This window comes from Plodia interpunctella, chromosome 3 (genome assembly GCF_027563975.2).
Source record: "Plodia interpunctella isolate USDA-ARS_2022_Savannah chromosome 3, ilPloInte3.2, whole genome shotgun sequence".
NCBI classification, from domain to species: Eukaryota; Metazoa; Arthropoda; class Insecta; order Lepidoptera; family Pyralidae; genus Plodia; species Plodia interpunctella.
Window position 1 is genome coordinate 2,905,269 of NC_071296.1, and position 17,580 is coordinate 2,922,848.

At 33.8% G+C, this 17,580-nt stretch overlaps 3 protein-coding genes across 4 annotated transcripts; 2 read left to right on the forward strand and 1 right to left on the reverse strand.

Annotated features, from left to right (window-relative positions):
• Positions 1-3,527: 3,527 nt before the first annotated feature.
• On the forward strand, positions 3,528-8,154 carry LOC128683478 (uncharacterized protein). Of its 2 annotated transcripts, none has more exons than XM_053769163.2 (4): positions 3,528-3,689; positions 3,935-4,008; positions 5,290-5,481; positions 6,724-8,154. In XM_053769163.2, the coding sequence occupies exons 2-4, from the start codon at positions 3,937-3,939 to the stop codon at positions 6,760-6,762; spliced, it is 303 nt and encodes a 100-aa protein (XP_053625138.1). In that variant the 5' UTR covers positions 3,528-3,689; positions 3,935-3,936; the 3' UTR covers positions 6,763-8,154. The 2 variants fall into 2 exon arrangements, with proteins under 2 accessions (XP_053625138.1, XP_053625139.1); XM_053769164.2 differs by having other exon boundaries at positions 3,530-3,689; positions 3,870-4,008.
• Positions 8,155-8,784: 630 nt separating this feature from the next.
• On the reverse strand, positions 8,785-13,932 carry LOC128683476 (uncharacterized protein). The gene is made up of 7 exons (XM_053769161.2): positions 13,107-13,932; positions 12,537-12,709; positions 11,858-12,056; positions 11,332-11,463; positions 10,899-11,079; positions 9,731-9,954; positions 8,785-9,447 (listed from the first exon to the last, which is right to left on the reverse strand). Exons 1-7 carry the CDS (start codon positions 13,806-13,808, stop codon positions 8,908-8,910), a joined length of 2,151 nt encoding a protein of 716 aa, XP_053625136.1. The 5' UTR covers positions 13,809-13,932; the 3' UTR covers positions 8,785-8,907.
• Positions 13,933-14,106: 174 nt separating this feature from the next.
• mRpS22 (mitochondrial ribosomal protein S22) lies at positions 14,107-17,442 on the forward strand. The gene is made up of 6 exons (XM_053769162.1): positions 14,107-14,316; positions 14,395-14,624; positions 15,325-15,449; positions 15,645-15,911; positions 16,585-16,765; positions 17,176-17,442. The coding sequence occupies exons 1-6, from the start codon at positions 14,196-14,198 to the stop codon at positions 17,389-17,391; spliced, it is 1,140 nt and encodes a 379-aa protein (XP_053625137.1). The 5' UTR covers positions 14,107-14,195; the 3' UTR covers positions 17,392-17,442.
• Positions 17,443-17,580: the final 138 nt, after the last annotated feature.

Sequence of the window (17,580 nt, forward strand, 5' to 3'; positions counted from 1 at the left end):
TCTTCAAACATATTCGACCCGAACACAAATTAATATCAATTTATACTAAGCGTATATTTAAAAATAAACTTTTGATTTTCTAAATTTTTTATTGAGATATATTGTTCATATTACATTGTCTGAACTTAACTTTACCTTATTAGGCACTCAGTCCAGTTTAGTCAACTTTCAGGCTTTTGATTGAAATGTTTCATAACAAATGTACTTAAATTATTTTTCAGCATGTGTTTATTTCTATCCTTTTTTACTTTATCTAGTGATATCGGATTCTGTTAGAACATTAGGGTCTGACATCGCATTGTCCATTAGAATTATGACTATTGCTTTGCTTCGTAAAGCACGCAATTAGTTGCCTATCAACTATTAAGGCATGTGTCCCTTAGTCGCCTTGTACGACATCCACGGGAGGATTTGGAGTGGTCCTATTCTAGCTTTGTGGGTGGGCTATGAAAAACACATTGAAAAGAAAAGCTGAGATATCAAGAATCCCAAAATTCCCTCACAACCAAAACCGTAATTGACCGAGCGAGCGAAGCCAGCGAGGTCTACCTACAATTCAACTTGGGGAAAAAATACATTAAATGTATGATCTGCTAATAAAAATTTTAAGTTCGTGGGGCAACAAAATCGATTAGGCTGCTTTTGTACAATTTTGTAAAAAATAATATTCACAATTTTGTAAAAAAAAATATTGTGTTCACGAGGTCTAAGTTCGCGGCAAACAACTAGTAGATAGTTCAGTTAAATCGACTCACGTTAGAAATGTATGCTTTTGTAATATTGTGAGAAAATAACTACAGTGATATTAGTAAGAGCCTGATCCATCATCTTCAACAATACACACATACCTATTCGTAGTAACGATAAAATATTTTTTCAAGTAATCAATTAGCGTATTAGCGTTGGGCGGGAATCCGCCCTCCGTCGTGGGCGGGGCTCGTGTAGCCACGCCTTTCGCCTGTGACAATTACTGAGGCGCAGATGTAAGGCAATCAATAATGTTTACGTCACTGTATTCTATTTTAGAAATTAGATTACTTGTACGTGGATTAGTTTAGGCATACGTAGCATAATTCAAATCTTGTCATTTATTCAGAAATTAGCTATTGCCCGCGGCTTCGACCGCGGGAATTTCCCACGCGAACAGTGATTTTTTCGGGATGTCCTTCTCCATATTTTAAACAACGTTGTGTAGACAAAACGTGAACAGGTAACAAACAAAATTACTTTCACTTTTATATTAGTTGGGATTAGACCTTCACAGGCCAAATTTTATATTGAATTAGTAATTTCTCACAAGCTACAAACTACTGGCATTTCAGAACGACCACTGCTGAGAAGAAATGCCGAAAAAAACTCATTAATACAGGCTGAGAGATCTTGACAGCTGATAGGCAACTAAAGCATTCCCAAGGAGGTTGATATCGGGGGCCTGTCGTAATTAACACAACAGAATCCTCAACAACTTTGACGTCAATAAGTAATATAGGTATATCATCCTATTAAATAAACAATTTTGAATTTGAACATTGTAAGGTTAGGTATTTACAAGGCGCCAAACAAGCATAACACATATTTATAATTCACGTTGCATTGTTATGTTGGTTTTGTTATTTAAAAAAAATTAAGGTGTACCTTTAGTGTACAATTTGTGTTCATTGTTTGTTTGGCGCCGAAACAAAACTATTTTGGTACCTATACTTAGGTTAATTTAAGGAAAGAACTTAGTTTTTTTTTGCATAATAAGTAGGTACAAAAGGACTTATGTTAAACAAAAAAGGTTTATTATTTCTGGCCACGGAATTAGTAGGTACTCCGACGAAGTACTTACTAAATCCATGTTTTTGGCTTTTCGGTGACATATTAGTCATTTAGTTTTATAACATTGGTGACACATTTTTAGCAGTTTTTAGTGCCTAGCTACTTAAGTATTTTAGGCAGGTAGGTAGGTACTCTACATGCTAAATCTTTGATTACTTTGAATACCATTCTTTTGCTACCTGATCCTCATGCGAAAGTCGCATTTCGGAGCATTAAGTCACGCGTCATTCATTATTGCAAGCTTAAGTAGGTATATCTAGACTTTCTGTCATCTGACCGTTACGCAGTTTCTTCTTCAGCCGTTAAGCGTCGGAATCCAGGCTTGTATCGCTATAAACTTAAACTCGAAAATATTTAATGCGATAACTGAGTTGTTACAAAGCATAGGTGGTACATACGAGATATAGGTACCTAGTTCTATAGTTCCCTTCCAGGCATGCAGTGATTACAATTATAAGACAAAATTATATTTTTATAAGTAATAACTAGGCATGTTTAAAATATTTAGATTTGGTTTGAGCAAGATGCAATTTAGTTATGTTTGGAAAGGAAAGTAACTCAACAACGATACCATATATACCTACTACATATTTAACTTCCAGTGGTTGCATCTTTACAAGGTAGGTACGAAGGGCTAAGGCGATATTAAGCGCGGGAAGTTGTCGATAATTTTATGCAAATACGAAACTGTTTTCCAAAGGGCAGGCATATGTGGCAATCTATGACAAAATCTTCACGATGAATTTTAGCAAAATTGCAGCTACTATGACCGGTCTAAGATCGGTAGTGCGATTTTTCACACGATAACACAACACACATATATAGGTAACACAAATCTGTGAGTTAACATTTTCTCGGCGTAACTTCGAAATAAAAAAAGAATTTACCTACACTGTTTTAAAAATGTTAGGTAATTTTATAATAAGTATTATCATTTATTAGGTAGGTACAACAGCACATCAAGTTACCCTGCATGAAACTCTATGGCAGCGTGGTATTGCTGTTAACTATACTCGTTAACGTGTAATTCTCAGGTGTAAACACTGGCCTCCATATATACTAGTGATAAATCGGTGTAAATCATACATAATACTTTTTCTTTCAAATCCATGCTTCCATAATAGGTACTTACTTTATTGGTAGAGAACGTGTGAGCAAATTGCTTTTATTATTTTATACTGTACCTAGTTACTAACACTATGCCAGCACATTGTATACTAAACCAAATGCATGAAAATTTTAAATAAACTTTTATTATTATAAATGCGACGCGAATGTCGACTATGAATAAAACAATATACTGCAACAAAAGCTTTGATATTAAACATTCGAAGAAAAAACATAACCTTGTACGGTTTGAGTTTGAAAGATTTCTCTCAAGTTCCTTTCGCTACTTTATTATACAAGGCATCGATTTTGCGAAAGTTACACCATAATCGTAAGCAAGGTAGTTCTTATCTGGGCAATATACCTACTAAAATAGCACTACGAGTGGCCTGGTTTAGTATGTCCATGTTTAATAAGTAAATACTTGGTAGTATGTAATTATCAAAATACCATTGCTTTGATTTATTCTACCATTTTCACATTATTTTGTAAACTGGTAACTTTGTTTATTTATTTTACGAAGAAGCTGGCAACTCATACTCTATATTGTGCCACGATTGGCTGTTGTTAAATATGACTTTTTGCTTAAGACCAATCAAAAAACTCCAAGCATACAGTGTAAAAATGTCGTCGCAGGTGTAATTATTGGTGTAATTTAGCTTTATTTTCCGATTCTCTTGGCGGGCGTATACGTTTCAATAAATATTTTATTCCAATTTTAGACTTCTAGTTACTATTTTGGAAATAGTGTAAATAAATAGGTGAGTTTGTGATCATAAATTGAGATTATTACTTTCTCTTGTGACAGATGATTGTCCTGTATGTTTTTAACTATTTGTAAATAATAACAAAGTATTGTTACGTTTGTGTTAGAATTTACGTAGTCGGCTGACTTTGGCTACGTGGCTAAACAATTTACCAATTTCGTATAAGTTTTACAGTTGCAAACCAATTTGGGTGTGCCATAAAAATATTACCTAATATTGGACGTGGTTTCTTTGGTCAGAAATGGGTGACGAAGTGGATCCTTGCGAATGCCTCTGGAACCACGAGATGGCCATGCGACGGCTGATTTCTCTGGTAAGCTATCTGCTGACCTTGGCTCACTTTGTTATAACTTTCCACATCGACACTTGATGTGACGCGATAACATTTTAGAAACAACAAAATAAAAATAAATTAACGCATCTTATTGAGAACCTGTTCCTCTTTTTAAAATGTGTAATAAATGTCTGTAAATGTATTTTGTAGGTACCTATTGTACATTTACTTGCTGCACTGCATATGCTGAAACTTACTGGATATTGGTTTTTGTAACTATACCAATACAAAATTAGCAATATTTAAATCATCATTTGATTTGCAAAAAGTCTTTATTTTTAATTTTAATATACATATATACCTGTGTAGATAGATATCCTCTGCCTATTTTTTATCATTGTAACTGTGTTGTGTTGTGAGTCAGTTATCGGTTGCTGCATGCACAATAACAATAATTGGCCATTAAAATTTATTAACATGTTTCTTTCTACCTAGACATGAGAAATACTATGAAAACTGCTTGCTTGAAATTGATTTATTGAGTCTATGTTGTTCCTTTAAAGTTTCTACAATAAGAGTATGTCTATATATATATATATATATATATATATATATATATATATATAATGTTCATTCGGTGTTGCAAAATAGTCTGTCCTGAATACACATCTTATCTCTTATACAAAACCATTCATGCATATCAATTGCTGTGATGATGCAATCATAATAATACTTGTATCTGTAAACTATTTGTACTTTGTTTAAGGAATTTAAGAAATTGCCAGTTCTTCACATATTTTCAGTTAAAACTGGTCAAGTGCGAGTTATAGGTTTTCCTGTACACATCTATAAGCAATAAATATTTGTATATTTTTAAATTGGTGATCAGGGGGCATTGTCATCAACGTGCATGTACTCAGTATGAATTTTTGTATGACAGTATTATTGAAATTAAACAAATTTTTAAAATAAAAACTACAGCATGGAAATTTAAAAATGCCTTTTTTCCTAGGTAAAATGTGTATTATTTAGTTTTTATGCTGGCTCCACACTGTCATCGAACAGTTTGCCTAACTTTGACAGATTCAGTATACATTGCTGGTTTTTCATTGCGGTAAATAAAAGCACTCACATGCGTGCACATTTTGTAGTTAATATCAACGCAATGTTCATGCATTCGCGTCGGCATGTGTCTGAGTTCGGCGACAATGTGGAGCAGGCATAAGTGTTTATTTTTTATTAATTTTCTGTTTTTCTAGCCCCTATATAGTATATAAATAATTGCAAATATGATTTTATAATCTGTGGCACACATTACAGCTCCGACAAGGGCAGTCATACTGCACAGACAGTGAGTGCCTGGAGCAGCTGCCAGGGTTGCCGGCCCCGCAGTCGGCCGGGAACAGCTTCCTGGTGATGTTCCTGATGATGGCCCTCGCCGTCGCCATGTATATGATGCGCCCGCGGCGTAACCAAATACAGGATGTTGCTAAACCGGACCGCAACACACAAGTTTGTTCACTTTGTTATTAGCCTTTTAACCCTTTAACTGTGAACTTTGAACCCTCTTAATATCCTTACTTAATATAAATGTGTAAGTCTGTCAATTTGTGCTCACTTTCACAACTAAACCTAGCTGATCAGATTTATGCTTATAGTTGAATATATAAAAAAACACATCAAAAAACATATAATAAGTTGTTTTTTTAATATGTTATTAATATTAACTCAGATTTGCATTGCATATTAAAATTTGTTAATTGAAGTTAGATAAAATATTATAATGGATATGTCTATTTTTGATATGTTCAAAGATTTATAAAATTGCAGAATGTCATAAGGTGTCCATAAGATTAAATTATTTCTTTTCAATAAGTTCAAAGTTATATAATAGTACTGGATCGCAATATTTATTGCTTTCTCAGCTGTATAGCTTGTTAACAATGGAATTTCATAACTATTATTCTTTTCAAAAAGTAATGCTAGTGAACGAACACACACACAACAAAATTATATAACAAAAGCTGCAATTTTCGCATGACTGTAGCGCGTCTATCATATTATTACATTTTCCATGGTTGATCAAAGCCTTGTCTCAAATTCGTGTAAATCCAGCTCAGTGTTCCAATCCGCAATTGCATTCGCGGCTGTAAACCGCGGGATACAACATTCTTAGAGAAATGTATTATTGCTTATCATCTGTCAAGGAATTATATTCCTTATTAGCCTCTTGACAACCACGGGAAGATAGGTAAGGTTGGAAGATAGTTTTGGTTCTATTCCAGGGTGGGATACAAACGCCGCCATGTTTGATCTATAGTGTCGCACTGGGATGTTGTGACGAGTTTCAACAATATTTTTGCAAATTTCTGAGGAAAAAGTTCTAGTCTGCATTGTGAAATATTCATTTATTTGCAATCACACCTAATGAACAGGTTTCATGATGTAATTAGATATATTCACTTTTAATGAATCACGAGGCAATTAAAACTTGTATATGACCTATACAAGTTTTAATTGCCTCGTGATAGGTTGTACTTTAGCAAAATGTGGACAGATTAGATATTATACTGTCATTGGGAAAGCCAGTTATACTAGACACATGTAGAGGCTACAGGCACAGTATGACGAGGCCCATGATATGTAAAGCGGTGGTTGGAGTCGTTTTGGTTTCTTTGTTATTGTTTTGTAAATAAACTATTTTTTCTTTGTTTCTTTAAGTAGATACCCACAGAATATTATTATAATTTCCAGGACCGTGACGGTGCCCCACCCACTCCGCCTCGGATCTAAAACAAAACCATGACCATTGTCGACGCTCAGGTGAAAAAGGATTCCAGTTAATTGTATTATAATAAAAAAAAAGTATTACATGTTGCGCCCACGTAAGATAACTCGTCGGGACGTAATATTAAGACCTTGTTTAGATGTAACTTAAGTGGAGATTATATAATGTACCTCTGATTATGTAGGGTATGTACCTACCATCCTGCAAGATGCATATTTTGGCATATAGTGATAGTTGCGGCAAATAAATTTATTTTATATTATTTTGAATATTGATATAAATACTTTTACTAATTTATTTGGTGCCTATCACTTGTTTATAATTTATATGCTATAAATTACTGATTACGAAACGTGGAAATTCAAATTATGTTTATTAGCAAAGTGATGATTTTTTTTTTATTTATAAAATCTCATATTATTATATTGTAATCTATGGCTTCCATTTTGTATGTGGAAGTTTGTTCTTGTAATATTATTTTATAACATGGGTGCTATAATTTAAAAGTTAAAATTTTAAACATTTTGCAATTTACAGTTTCAACTAATTCTGGGTAATATATGTCTGAATATCATCACAAGTGCAATATCATTTAAAACCCGAGATCTGAATTATAATATAAGGAAATAAATAATATAATTGCCACAATTTACCTATAAGTATATATTTGAATATAATAGTTTTAAAACTCTTTTTGTTCAACATAGCAAATCGCTGTGATTCTTTCTAGTTTAGTTGCAAGGTTAGGGATTCATTTAAAATTCTAAGTGCACGATTTTGTTTGCTTTTCACTTGATTCATATTATAAAACACATCACTACTAAAATTAAACATTCTGTTGAGTATTGAAAAAACATATTTAGTAATTTAACTACCTTTAATAACCATGATTCTAAAGAATAAAAAAGTTATCTATAAAACATGAGTTAAAATTCTCATTACTCGTGTTTTCAAAATAAAATTTGCACGAGGGTGCTAATTCTATACGACGCGATAATATAAGTATTTGGCACATCATAGAGTGCAAAATTCTTCGATTTTAACGACATACTTACATATTAATTAAAGGCCATTATTAATTAATGACCGTGGATATACATTAGGGTTAGTTTCACAATAGCATCTTGGGTTGGGTTTATTTTCGCTGTATCATATCTCAATTACTTTGCAGTATTATATTGCTGGGAAAAATTGACTTAAGACTATTTCAAACTATAAAATATTGTTGAACGTAATAAATATTACTATATAGGATTATTATGCAAATGTTCAAGCATCCAGTGCATTCTTCGTGGTGGGTGTCTAGTTTTATTGTAATATGTGTTTAAAATTAAATAAAATTACTGACACTTATTGGTTTCATTAAAGAAAATAAATAAAAATGTATATATAATAAACTTGTGTACTTTTTATTTCATAAATGCATTCGCGTACAAAAATTGGCGCTTGCTTTGTTGCTTCGGCAACAACTCATTTACTCTCGCCAGCGCTCATAGCGTCCGCTTGCCAATAATATATATTAAAACGGTCCTAATCAATCAACTTAGACGAAAAAAGAGATTTTAATTTTATGGAAGTTTTAAGTAAAACCCGTTCTGTAGTAAATCGTAGATCGCGAATGGGGCTAAAATGTTCATAATATCTCGATCTAATACATAATGTAAATCAATCCATGACATGATTTATTGTGCAAAGTCATAAAAATGTAACAAGATATAGTAATTAATAACATGTCTACTTCATCTATTAACCGTCAAAATAAAGAATGAAAAATTCTTTAAAATTTATGTAAAATATACCGCCACAGAGATTTTGTCAAATTTATTTGCGGTACTTTTCGTTTTCGGGTAAAAATAAGTCAACCTTATACTTTTGCTGCTCACTATTAACATATCAATGTAATAGGATCCTATTAAGTATACCATTTTGGACTTACGAATAGCAGTTTATTACTCGATTGGCCTGTTAGATATGTACCTTATCTTGCCGGCTATCAAAAGTAAAACTATATATTATAAAAACGTTGCTAAACACGCGCAAAAACTTCCAAACTTTATTCAAATGACGGCAGTACAAAAATACTAATATATTGCAGATATGGTAGTTCATAATTGTACAAAAAAAACCGCCTATACGGCGGCATCCGTGGATCATGACTCTTGTATCCTGTCCACTTCGCTTTTAACCTTTTTCAACAAGTTGCTTATCTGCTTGTACTTGCCCGTCGAATTCGGGAGGTTCTCGAAATTTATAACGTCACAAATGTCTTTGGAGAATTTATCGTCACTCGGTAACTTTACATATGAAGACGCCACGTTCATGACTGGAGTACCATATGCGGTAGTTTTTACATGCCCTGTCCTTAGTTCAGTCTTTGATTCTAGATCACTATCAGATGCTTTTGTTTCCGCTGGTGACTTACAAGATGATATTTTTGCTGGACTATTATTTAGTGGCGTTTCGTCATTTGCAAGTTCAGTTATAAATTCTTTTCCAACATTAGCATCCTCTGCACCTTTAGTTACAGTGTTAGATTTTTCTATATTGTCTGTACTTTCATCTAAGTTAATATGTGCTACCAATGTAGTATCGCCTTCTAGAGCGCTCAATAATTTCCGCTTCTTCTCTTCAAGGTCGTCTAACGTCGGACTACTGCGGTCCAGGTTAGGTGTGTCTACTTCCACGTCCTTCTGTTAATACAAATAAGAATTTTAACACACAATAACACGAAAACAATATCAGTGGTGTTAAAATTGATCAGGATTATTATCAGCTAGCTCATAGCTGTTGCTATTTCAGTTCTTTATTATTTATAACTTTTACGAGTTGGAAGAAAATCTATTTGTAAGCAAAATAGTAAAAAATTCAGTACATTGTATAATATATTAAACTGCCAGGACTAAGGTAATGATCAGGTCAAGTTTAAAGGTCAATGTTATTTTCCTTTGTACTTTGAAGGAGACCATTACTCACCTCAGCATCTCCGACTACCGAGTCATCCACATTGACAATACTAATGTCCTGCTCAATGAGCACCAGGTCGTCACCAGAATTGTCCAGGTCAGTCTTATCATCGTCTATCGTGATGACGTTATCGTTGGGGAGCGGTGGCGGGGAGTCGGGCGGCGGGGGAGGCTGAGGCGGCTGGGGTGGAGCCTCGTCCGGCAGCGGCGGATTCGACGGGAACTCGATGTTTTCTAGAATATAAGGATAATAGATGTATAATTGAGTCTTTGTAGAAAAGGCATTCAACTTAAGACGAAATTCGTTTTACTTATACAGATAAGTTTTTTATGTTTACATAGAGTTAACTGCCTATGTATAAAATATAATAAATTTACTATTACATATATGAAACACGACCTTTTTAACTCCAACATTTGGGACGTCGTTTGTGCCCACTCAGGGCTCATAATCCCCACATAAATTTTTATTGTTGACACTTAGAAAAAGTAGGTCATCTGATTTGACTTGATGGCAACTACACTATAATGTTGGTACGGAGAAACCATTCATTTCCCGACCGAGGTCGGGATTACTCATCTGTAGTCACAGTTTGCTAAACTGAAACCAGTGACCTCTAAAATCGTTTTCGTCAACTGTGAGTACAATGTGTAATTGGGTTGATCCGAAATGCTAGTAGTTTGTAGCTTTGGTAAATAATAATTTAGAATATCACGTGAGAAATTAGGCCTTCACAGGCACTTGCCTGTGAAGGCCTAATTTCTGAATAAACGATTTGACTTTGATCTCGGAGCGTTTCGACCGCAGCGGCCGCGCTGTCATTACAATTTTTCAAATTTTAACAAAGACAAAAATTAATTTTACTTAAAATGATTTACCCGTACTGTGGTAATGTCAATTTTATAAATGATTATTTGGAAATGATTCCTTTCCATGGATTTAGTAGTAACAAATTTGACAGATCGTAATAACAGCGTTCTGACGAACTTGATTGAGTTAGCCCCAAAGTAAGTTCAAAACTCGTGTTATGGGATACTAACTCAACGATACTATATTCTATAATATACACATATATAGAGAAACATCCAAGACCCAGGTCAATCTGAAAAAGATGATAGCGATGATATGACCATTAGGCCACGGAGGTCGTCAATCCGACGCTAGCGAAGTATCTAACCGTCCCCGCTGTCCAGGTCCATCTCTGCCTGGCCCTCGAGGCGCGGCCGCGCGGCGGCGGACGGGAAGAACGTGAGCTTCTTGCGCTTGTACGCCTTCATCGCGTTCGGGGCCAGCTGCTGCAGCATCGCCATCTTGCTGTCCTGCTCAGACATCGGCGGCAGCTTGTACAAGTGCGCTTCCTGGGAGACAAATCGAATACTATGTGTCTCTCTCAAATGAAATTTTACATCAACCTTTTGTCCAATGAGCTGCACATCTTTTGCACAATGCAACACACTTTTTGATAAAATTCTCCACTATGTATTTACATACATTAAATACTTATTGAAATTGAGACAAAAAAATATTTTATTAAAAATGCTTTGTACATACTTTTAAAATATGTTAAGCTTAAAAATAACATTTAAAAGAAAATAAACTTCAAAAGTTACCTCTTTGTATCGCGAACTGGCTTTCACATTAAAACCGGGGAAATCCAGGATCTTCTTGATGTCGAATTTATCCTTGGAACCCGGCTCACACACCTCACCATCCTCTTCTTCAGGGTCTTGTATAGCGGTACCCTGAAACAAGTTATATTTGATATGTTCATAGCAAAATTGCCCCACAACTAAAGTCAGTTTTTTTAAAGAATCCTAATATATAAACAATCACACAACAACAGGAATTTTGTTAAAAATAAATCAAATAGTTCAAACCTATACATTCTAAAGTAAAACATTTATTAACCACGAAATTAATTTCAAACAGTCTTATTTTAATTTAATTTGCGCTAGAATCATATTCATAACAAATATTTACAAATGCTTGTAAAAAGAAAACGAATCTTCACACAGCGTTAAAATACGCAAATTTGTGTGTAAGAGTTGACTGAGTTCTATCAGATTTTTCAGTGACATGCTGAATGATCTTAAAAATAAAACTAGATGTGTTACAAATAACAGATTGAATATTTACAGAAGAGTCAAACATGGTAATCCCGGAATGTGATATCCGGGCCTCCTCCAGCCAACCCGGGGGATACCCCAGCAGCCTCATGCGGTAGATGTGCAGGGGGAGCTCGTGTCGCTTCAACCCCAGAGCGTGTCGGAGCTGCCCTGATATCCTACCAGGAATCAGGTGGCCATACTTCTGTTCATCTTCCACGTGGTAGCGGCTGGAATTATAATTTTTATAATGGACATTGTATTTTAAAAATTAAAAAAATTATTGAATTATATGCATAGTATTTTATTGTCATAATATTGCTTGTAATATACGTTTGTACATAATGTGCTGAGATCTGTATACTTGCTAATTAAGAAATAACAAATATCAAGATTTTATATGTCTAAATGGGCAGATGAAAATAATAAAAAGAAAAAAATTAAAAACAATGTGTTATATTATACATTTCAAAAGTATTTCATTCTAACATTCCCAAATAATATTATAAATGCAAAATTGAGGTTTTTTGTTTTTACTCCTCATTATTTACCTAAGCAGGTAACTAATTTTCTTCATATTTCACACACACATAGAAGGAATCAGTAATATATAAATATCTTCAGGAAAAAATACTATTCTCAAGGTAACACAGACAAAGGTGTGAGCAAAAGCTAGTTTTCTATAACTTTAGAAAATAGATATGACTAACCCAACTCTAGTGGTCATATTTTTCCTATTCTCCGCTATCCTTGCTTTATTCTTTGGAGCTGGGCAGTCGAGCAGCCGATGACTGCCATCACAATTGAAACATATTGGACCTCGTCTTAATGTTGGTGGCGGAGTGGGTTCTTGATCCGGTACATTGGATATTAATGTAGATACCTGGAAATTCAATACAAGGCAAGTAGATTTTTATAATAACTTTTATGATGATAACAGTTTTTCAGAAAGAATATTATTATTATTTATTTGCCTTGATCCTCCTCCTATAGTTTTATTCCTCATGGCTGGTGAAACATGGAATGAAACACCAACTTTATTGTATTGAATTGTATGAACAATTGTAATGAATGGTTTATTTTTACCTTCTCCATATCTCACAATAGCTGATAATCGTGAACTAGAGAGCAGGCTTCCTTACAATGTTAACCTTCACTGGTAAGGTTGCCTTCATTGAAGTACTTAAAAACTCTTTGTTATTTTTAGAGTTTAAAACCAGTGAAGTGAAGGGATATTATTACATAGTAATTAATAGTATAAGTATTATTCATATAATTACCTGACTATATCTAGGTACTTCCACAGGCACATCACAAGGGGCAGTGTCAATAAAGAATAAGTTGTCTTCTGGTTCCTTTTCCTCTATCAAATTAAAGTCATCTTCTATCAAGTCCTCCGGCCAAATATCTAGTTCCAAATCAGTTTCAGTATCCGAGCTATCCTCATCGTGAAGCTTAATTAATCTCAACATAAAAGCCTTTATCTTTTCTTTGTAACCTTTAGCTAATTTATTGTCCTTAAACCTAACACTCACTAAGGGCGTCCTATTTTCACATCCCACCACACCTAAGTCACTATTTGAAGCCGGAGAATCCACAACAATGTCTTCATTGAAAATCATTGTTTTTGTACAATCTGTATTAGATTTTTCATCAATATCTATATTGTTTTCTATGGGTTGAGAATCAACTCCATTATTAATATTTTTCTCATCTATGGAAATTAAGGTTGGAGAAGTTTTCCCTCCATTCTGTTCAAGTGAAGGCGATGCATTTTTCTCAGTGCTTTTTTCTGAATGATTTATAGTAATCTTTTCTTCACTATTGTCTTTGTTATATAAGTTTTCTGAGTCCTGTACAGGACTTTTTGGGTCAATTCGAGTAATTTTTGGATCTTTTACTTCGTCCTCACTACTCATTTCGATGTCATCATTGTCCAATTCATAAATTATATCGTTCACACCTACCTTCCTTTTCGACATTATGATATAAAATCTTCATTAAATGCAGTTTTAGTGAATATTTAATATTACTGTTTAATATTATTGTAAAGTGAAACGCATACCTAGGTAGATTATTTTGCACTTTGACGGCAAAATGAATGGCATGGCACTTCAAGTGATTGACATTGAAGGAAGGACAGACTAACAAGAAAATAAATATGAAACTAATTCGATTGATAACCGATTTCGAATTCAGCACGCCACGCCTACCAATTAATACTACAAAAAACAAATGTCAATGTCAAACCGGATAAATAAAAAGTATAAAATTAAAAACAATATTTTGAGGTTATTTTATAAGAAGGATTGATTAATGTAATACTTTGAACGAATTTAAAATTTAATTTTGTTCTTTGAAAACAAGTCATGTCGTTGCTTATACGAAAAGTAACACAACAGAATTTAAAACACTTACTTAATAAACAAAATGATGCACAAATACTAGTTATTTCCAACAGGAAACTAAATATTGTTCCGTCATTGTACGGTGTGTATTTTTATTTACAATATTAATTAATTACTTTCCTATGTTTCTAGATTTTCTTAATCATATTATATATTGCAGATGGAGAAAAAGACCCCGCTCCGAAATTCTTCTCACAGAATATTCAAGTATTGTTAAAGAGGTTGACTCGACCTGACTATGCCAAAGTATTTCGAAAACGAACAGCTCATGAATTTGCCGTACTCAGAGCTCCCAAATACAAGTTTTTGACTGATGAAGAGCTTGAAGCTGAAATGGAGAATACAAAGAAAAAAGCAGAAAGGCTACTGCAAATGCCTCCTGTTGTGAAGGTATGTTACATTGCAGCTAGACCTTTTCTATTCAATTTATTGATTTCATTGTGGAACATGAACTGGGTACAATGAATGATATACTTTACACATAGGTGTGTTCAACTGAGTCTAGCTGGGACAATACACTAGCACCTAAGATTAGCTGCACTTTAGTGTTTAGCCATAACATATACATTATGAGGTTCAATATGTCCTGCCGTTTAAGTTTACAATAATAAGAATATTATAATTAGAAAGATAATATTAAAAAAAAAGTTAACTAAATTATTTTACAATATTACAGTATATGTTCTATAATATTTTAATTTGGCAATCTGTGGATTCTGGGTTTACTAGATAAACCTGGGTCCACAGTGCATGTTTAGCCAATATATATATAATTAACAAATTCTTCAACAAAATCGTCTACACAAAAAAATTGTTTTACTATAATTTATTATCTATTTTTCTTATACAATGTTTTAACTGATTTATTTCCAAATAAGATAAGAGTTCAAATTAGGTATTAGATTGTAGATAAAATAATACAATTCACTTAATGAGAAGTACAAAAATGCTTAACTTGGTATATACAAAAGCTTTATTTTCTTACTATATGTATGTAATGCAAAGTCATTTCTTTAAATTAAATTGTTTTTTATTGTTTGGAAACCCTAATACATACAACTACATCAGGTGTTGTAAATTTGAATTACAGGTTCTCCAACCTATTAATGATGTGCTGTCCCGAGATCCTGCTCTGATTGGCTATGACACTGTCAAATATATGTTCACTGACATTACTTTTGGTGTACCTAATGAAAAACGGATTATTGTTGAAAGGTGATTGCAATTAAAGAACCTTTTAGTTAATCAATTTCTGAACAAAAAACTTTTGTTTTAAAAGACAGCCTCCCAATATTTCTTTAATATTCTTGTATGGTCTTCAATATTGCAAAAAAAATTTTTTTTAATATTGTATTGTGAGCAAAAGTGCATGCAGGTCGCCTGATGGTGATTTATTTTTATATGTTACAGAGACCTTGATGGCACACTTCGCAGCTGCGATCATGATGTAAGGAAGAGGCTGAATCAAGTATATTTCCCCTCAGACGGGCGAAAGTTGAAAGAACCCCTGATGTTCAGCGATGAAGAGAAATTCAACAGTTTGCTGGATAGAGAAGAATATGAATTTGTTTTAGACAGAGCGTGTGCACAGTATGAACCAGATGAGCATAAATACCAGAAGATAACCAGCATAACATATCAACATGTTGATGTGAGAACTAATTATGATTTGTTAAGGTATGCACATTTCATAAGGTATGTATTTTTCCTATCATGAATAAAATCTTTAAATAAATCTTATTATCATTATTTCACAATTATATATCTAGCTAGTAACCTTAAGATATATTGTGAAATACATACAAGCATGCCTGCTCCACTATCACATTTTAATTTCTTTTATTTATAAGCGCAAACTAAATAATGAGCCACACTGTATAAAGGATTTTATTAGATACCATTATCTCAACTAATATTATAAACGCGAAAGTAAGTTTGTTACCTCTTCATGTGTTATCTACTGGATCGATTGTTATGAAATTTGGTACGCGGGCAGAAAATAACCTGGAATAACACATAGTGTATTTATCCCGAAATTCCCACGCTAAGCCCCGGGGCGCAGCTAGTAGTTTTATGCTAACAATGGATAGCTATAATACTCTATAAAAAAATACTAAGATTATTTTTTAGTTTCTGCTAATAAAATAATTATATATAGAGAAATGATGTAGGCGTTAGTGTGCAGTAAGTACATTCGTAATATACAACCATACCTTTTCTACGCGAAGACATCAAATTTTGCGAAGACTCATTGTACAATATTTGATACTCCATTCATTATTCACTACTGTGTGAATAACGCACACATTTGCTCATAATAAGACTAAAAATTAATGACATCTACTTCCAGATCGACAAGGCACTTTGGTCCCATGACGTTCTACCTGACCTGGCACCAGACCATGGACAACCTCATGCTGGAGCTCCTGCAGTCTGGAGTCGTGCGTGAAGCTGTCCTGTTGACTGCTCTTCGACAGGAAATACATGGTGACGTTGCAAATGGCGACCTCGCGAAGTCATTAACACACCAAGTTAGTTTTTTTATACTATTAAGAGTCTTCAAACATGCTCGAACTTGAACACCTACATATACATACATATGTGGCCGTCCAAATCAAAAGGGACCTTATGGCGCCCGGCACTTACGCCATTATTACCGTTGTTTTGTATTGGAACAACGGCAATAAAGACCTAAGTGCCAGCCGCCATAAGGTCTCTTTTACGTCAATAAGTGATGTATATCATCCTAAATTGAATAAAGAATTTTGAATTTGAATTTGAAAAATTTGGTATATCGCAAACCAAATAGAAGTATCACAATTGGTTGGTAAACACCAAGTGTTGCCAGCCAAGAGGACACAGCACCCACCTCAATTATTTTCTACTTTTTAAAGACTTTATTTGGTATTTTTACAAATACAAGACTTCTTTAATTCCTCAGATTCTCACCACTCCGGTGCAACTGGGGAAACAGGAGCATCTCACTGAAGAGGACATTCAGCTGGACACCAAATGTGTGGAGTGTGTAGAGAAGTACATCAAAGATAACTCCTCGATGAAGAGCCAACAGGAGCTGGCTTTGCAAGGCTTCAGAGAGTATTACCAACAGCTGGTAGAAGTGACCCGCGGAGTGCAGAAGGCACATGGAAACCTTTGAAAGATTATTTAGTTTTAGATTGTAATGTTATTAAGTAAAATATTAAAAGAAGTTTTGGTTTTTATTAATTTCTGCTTGTTATTAAATATAATAAATTTTATAATATATTCATTTATTTTTGGTCGATATATGGCAGATACATTTAGGAAAAGATAAAATCTAAAGATTTTAAATAACAGTTTTATGGAC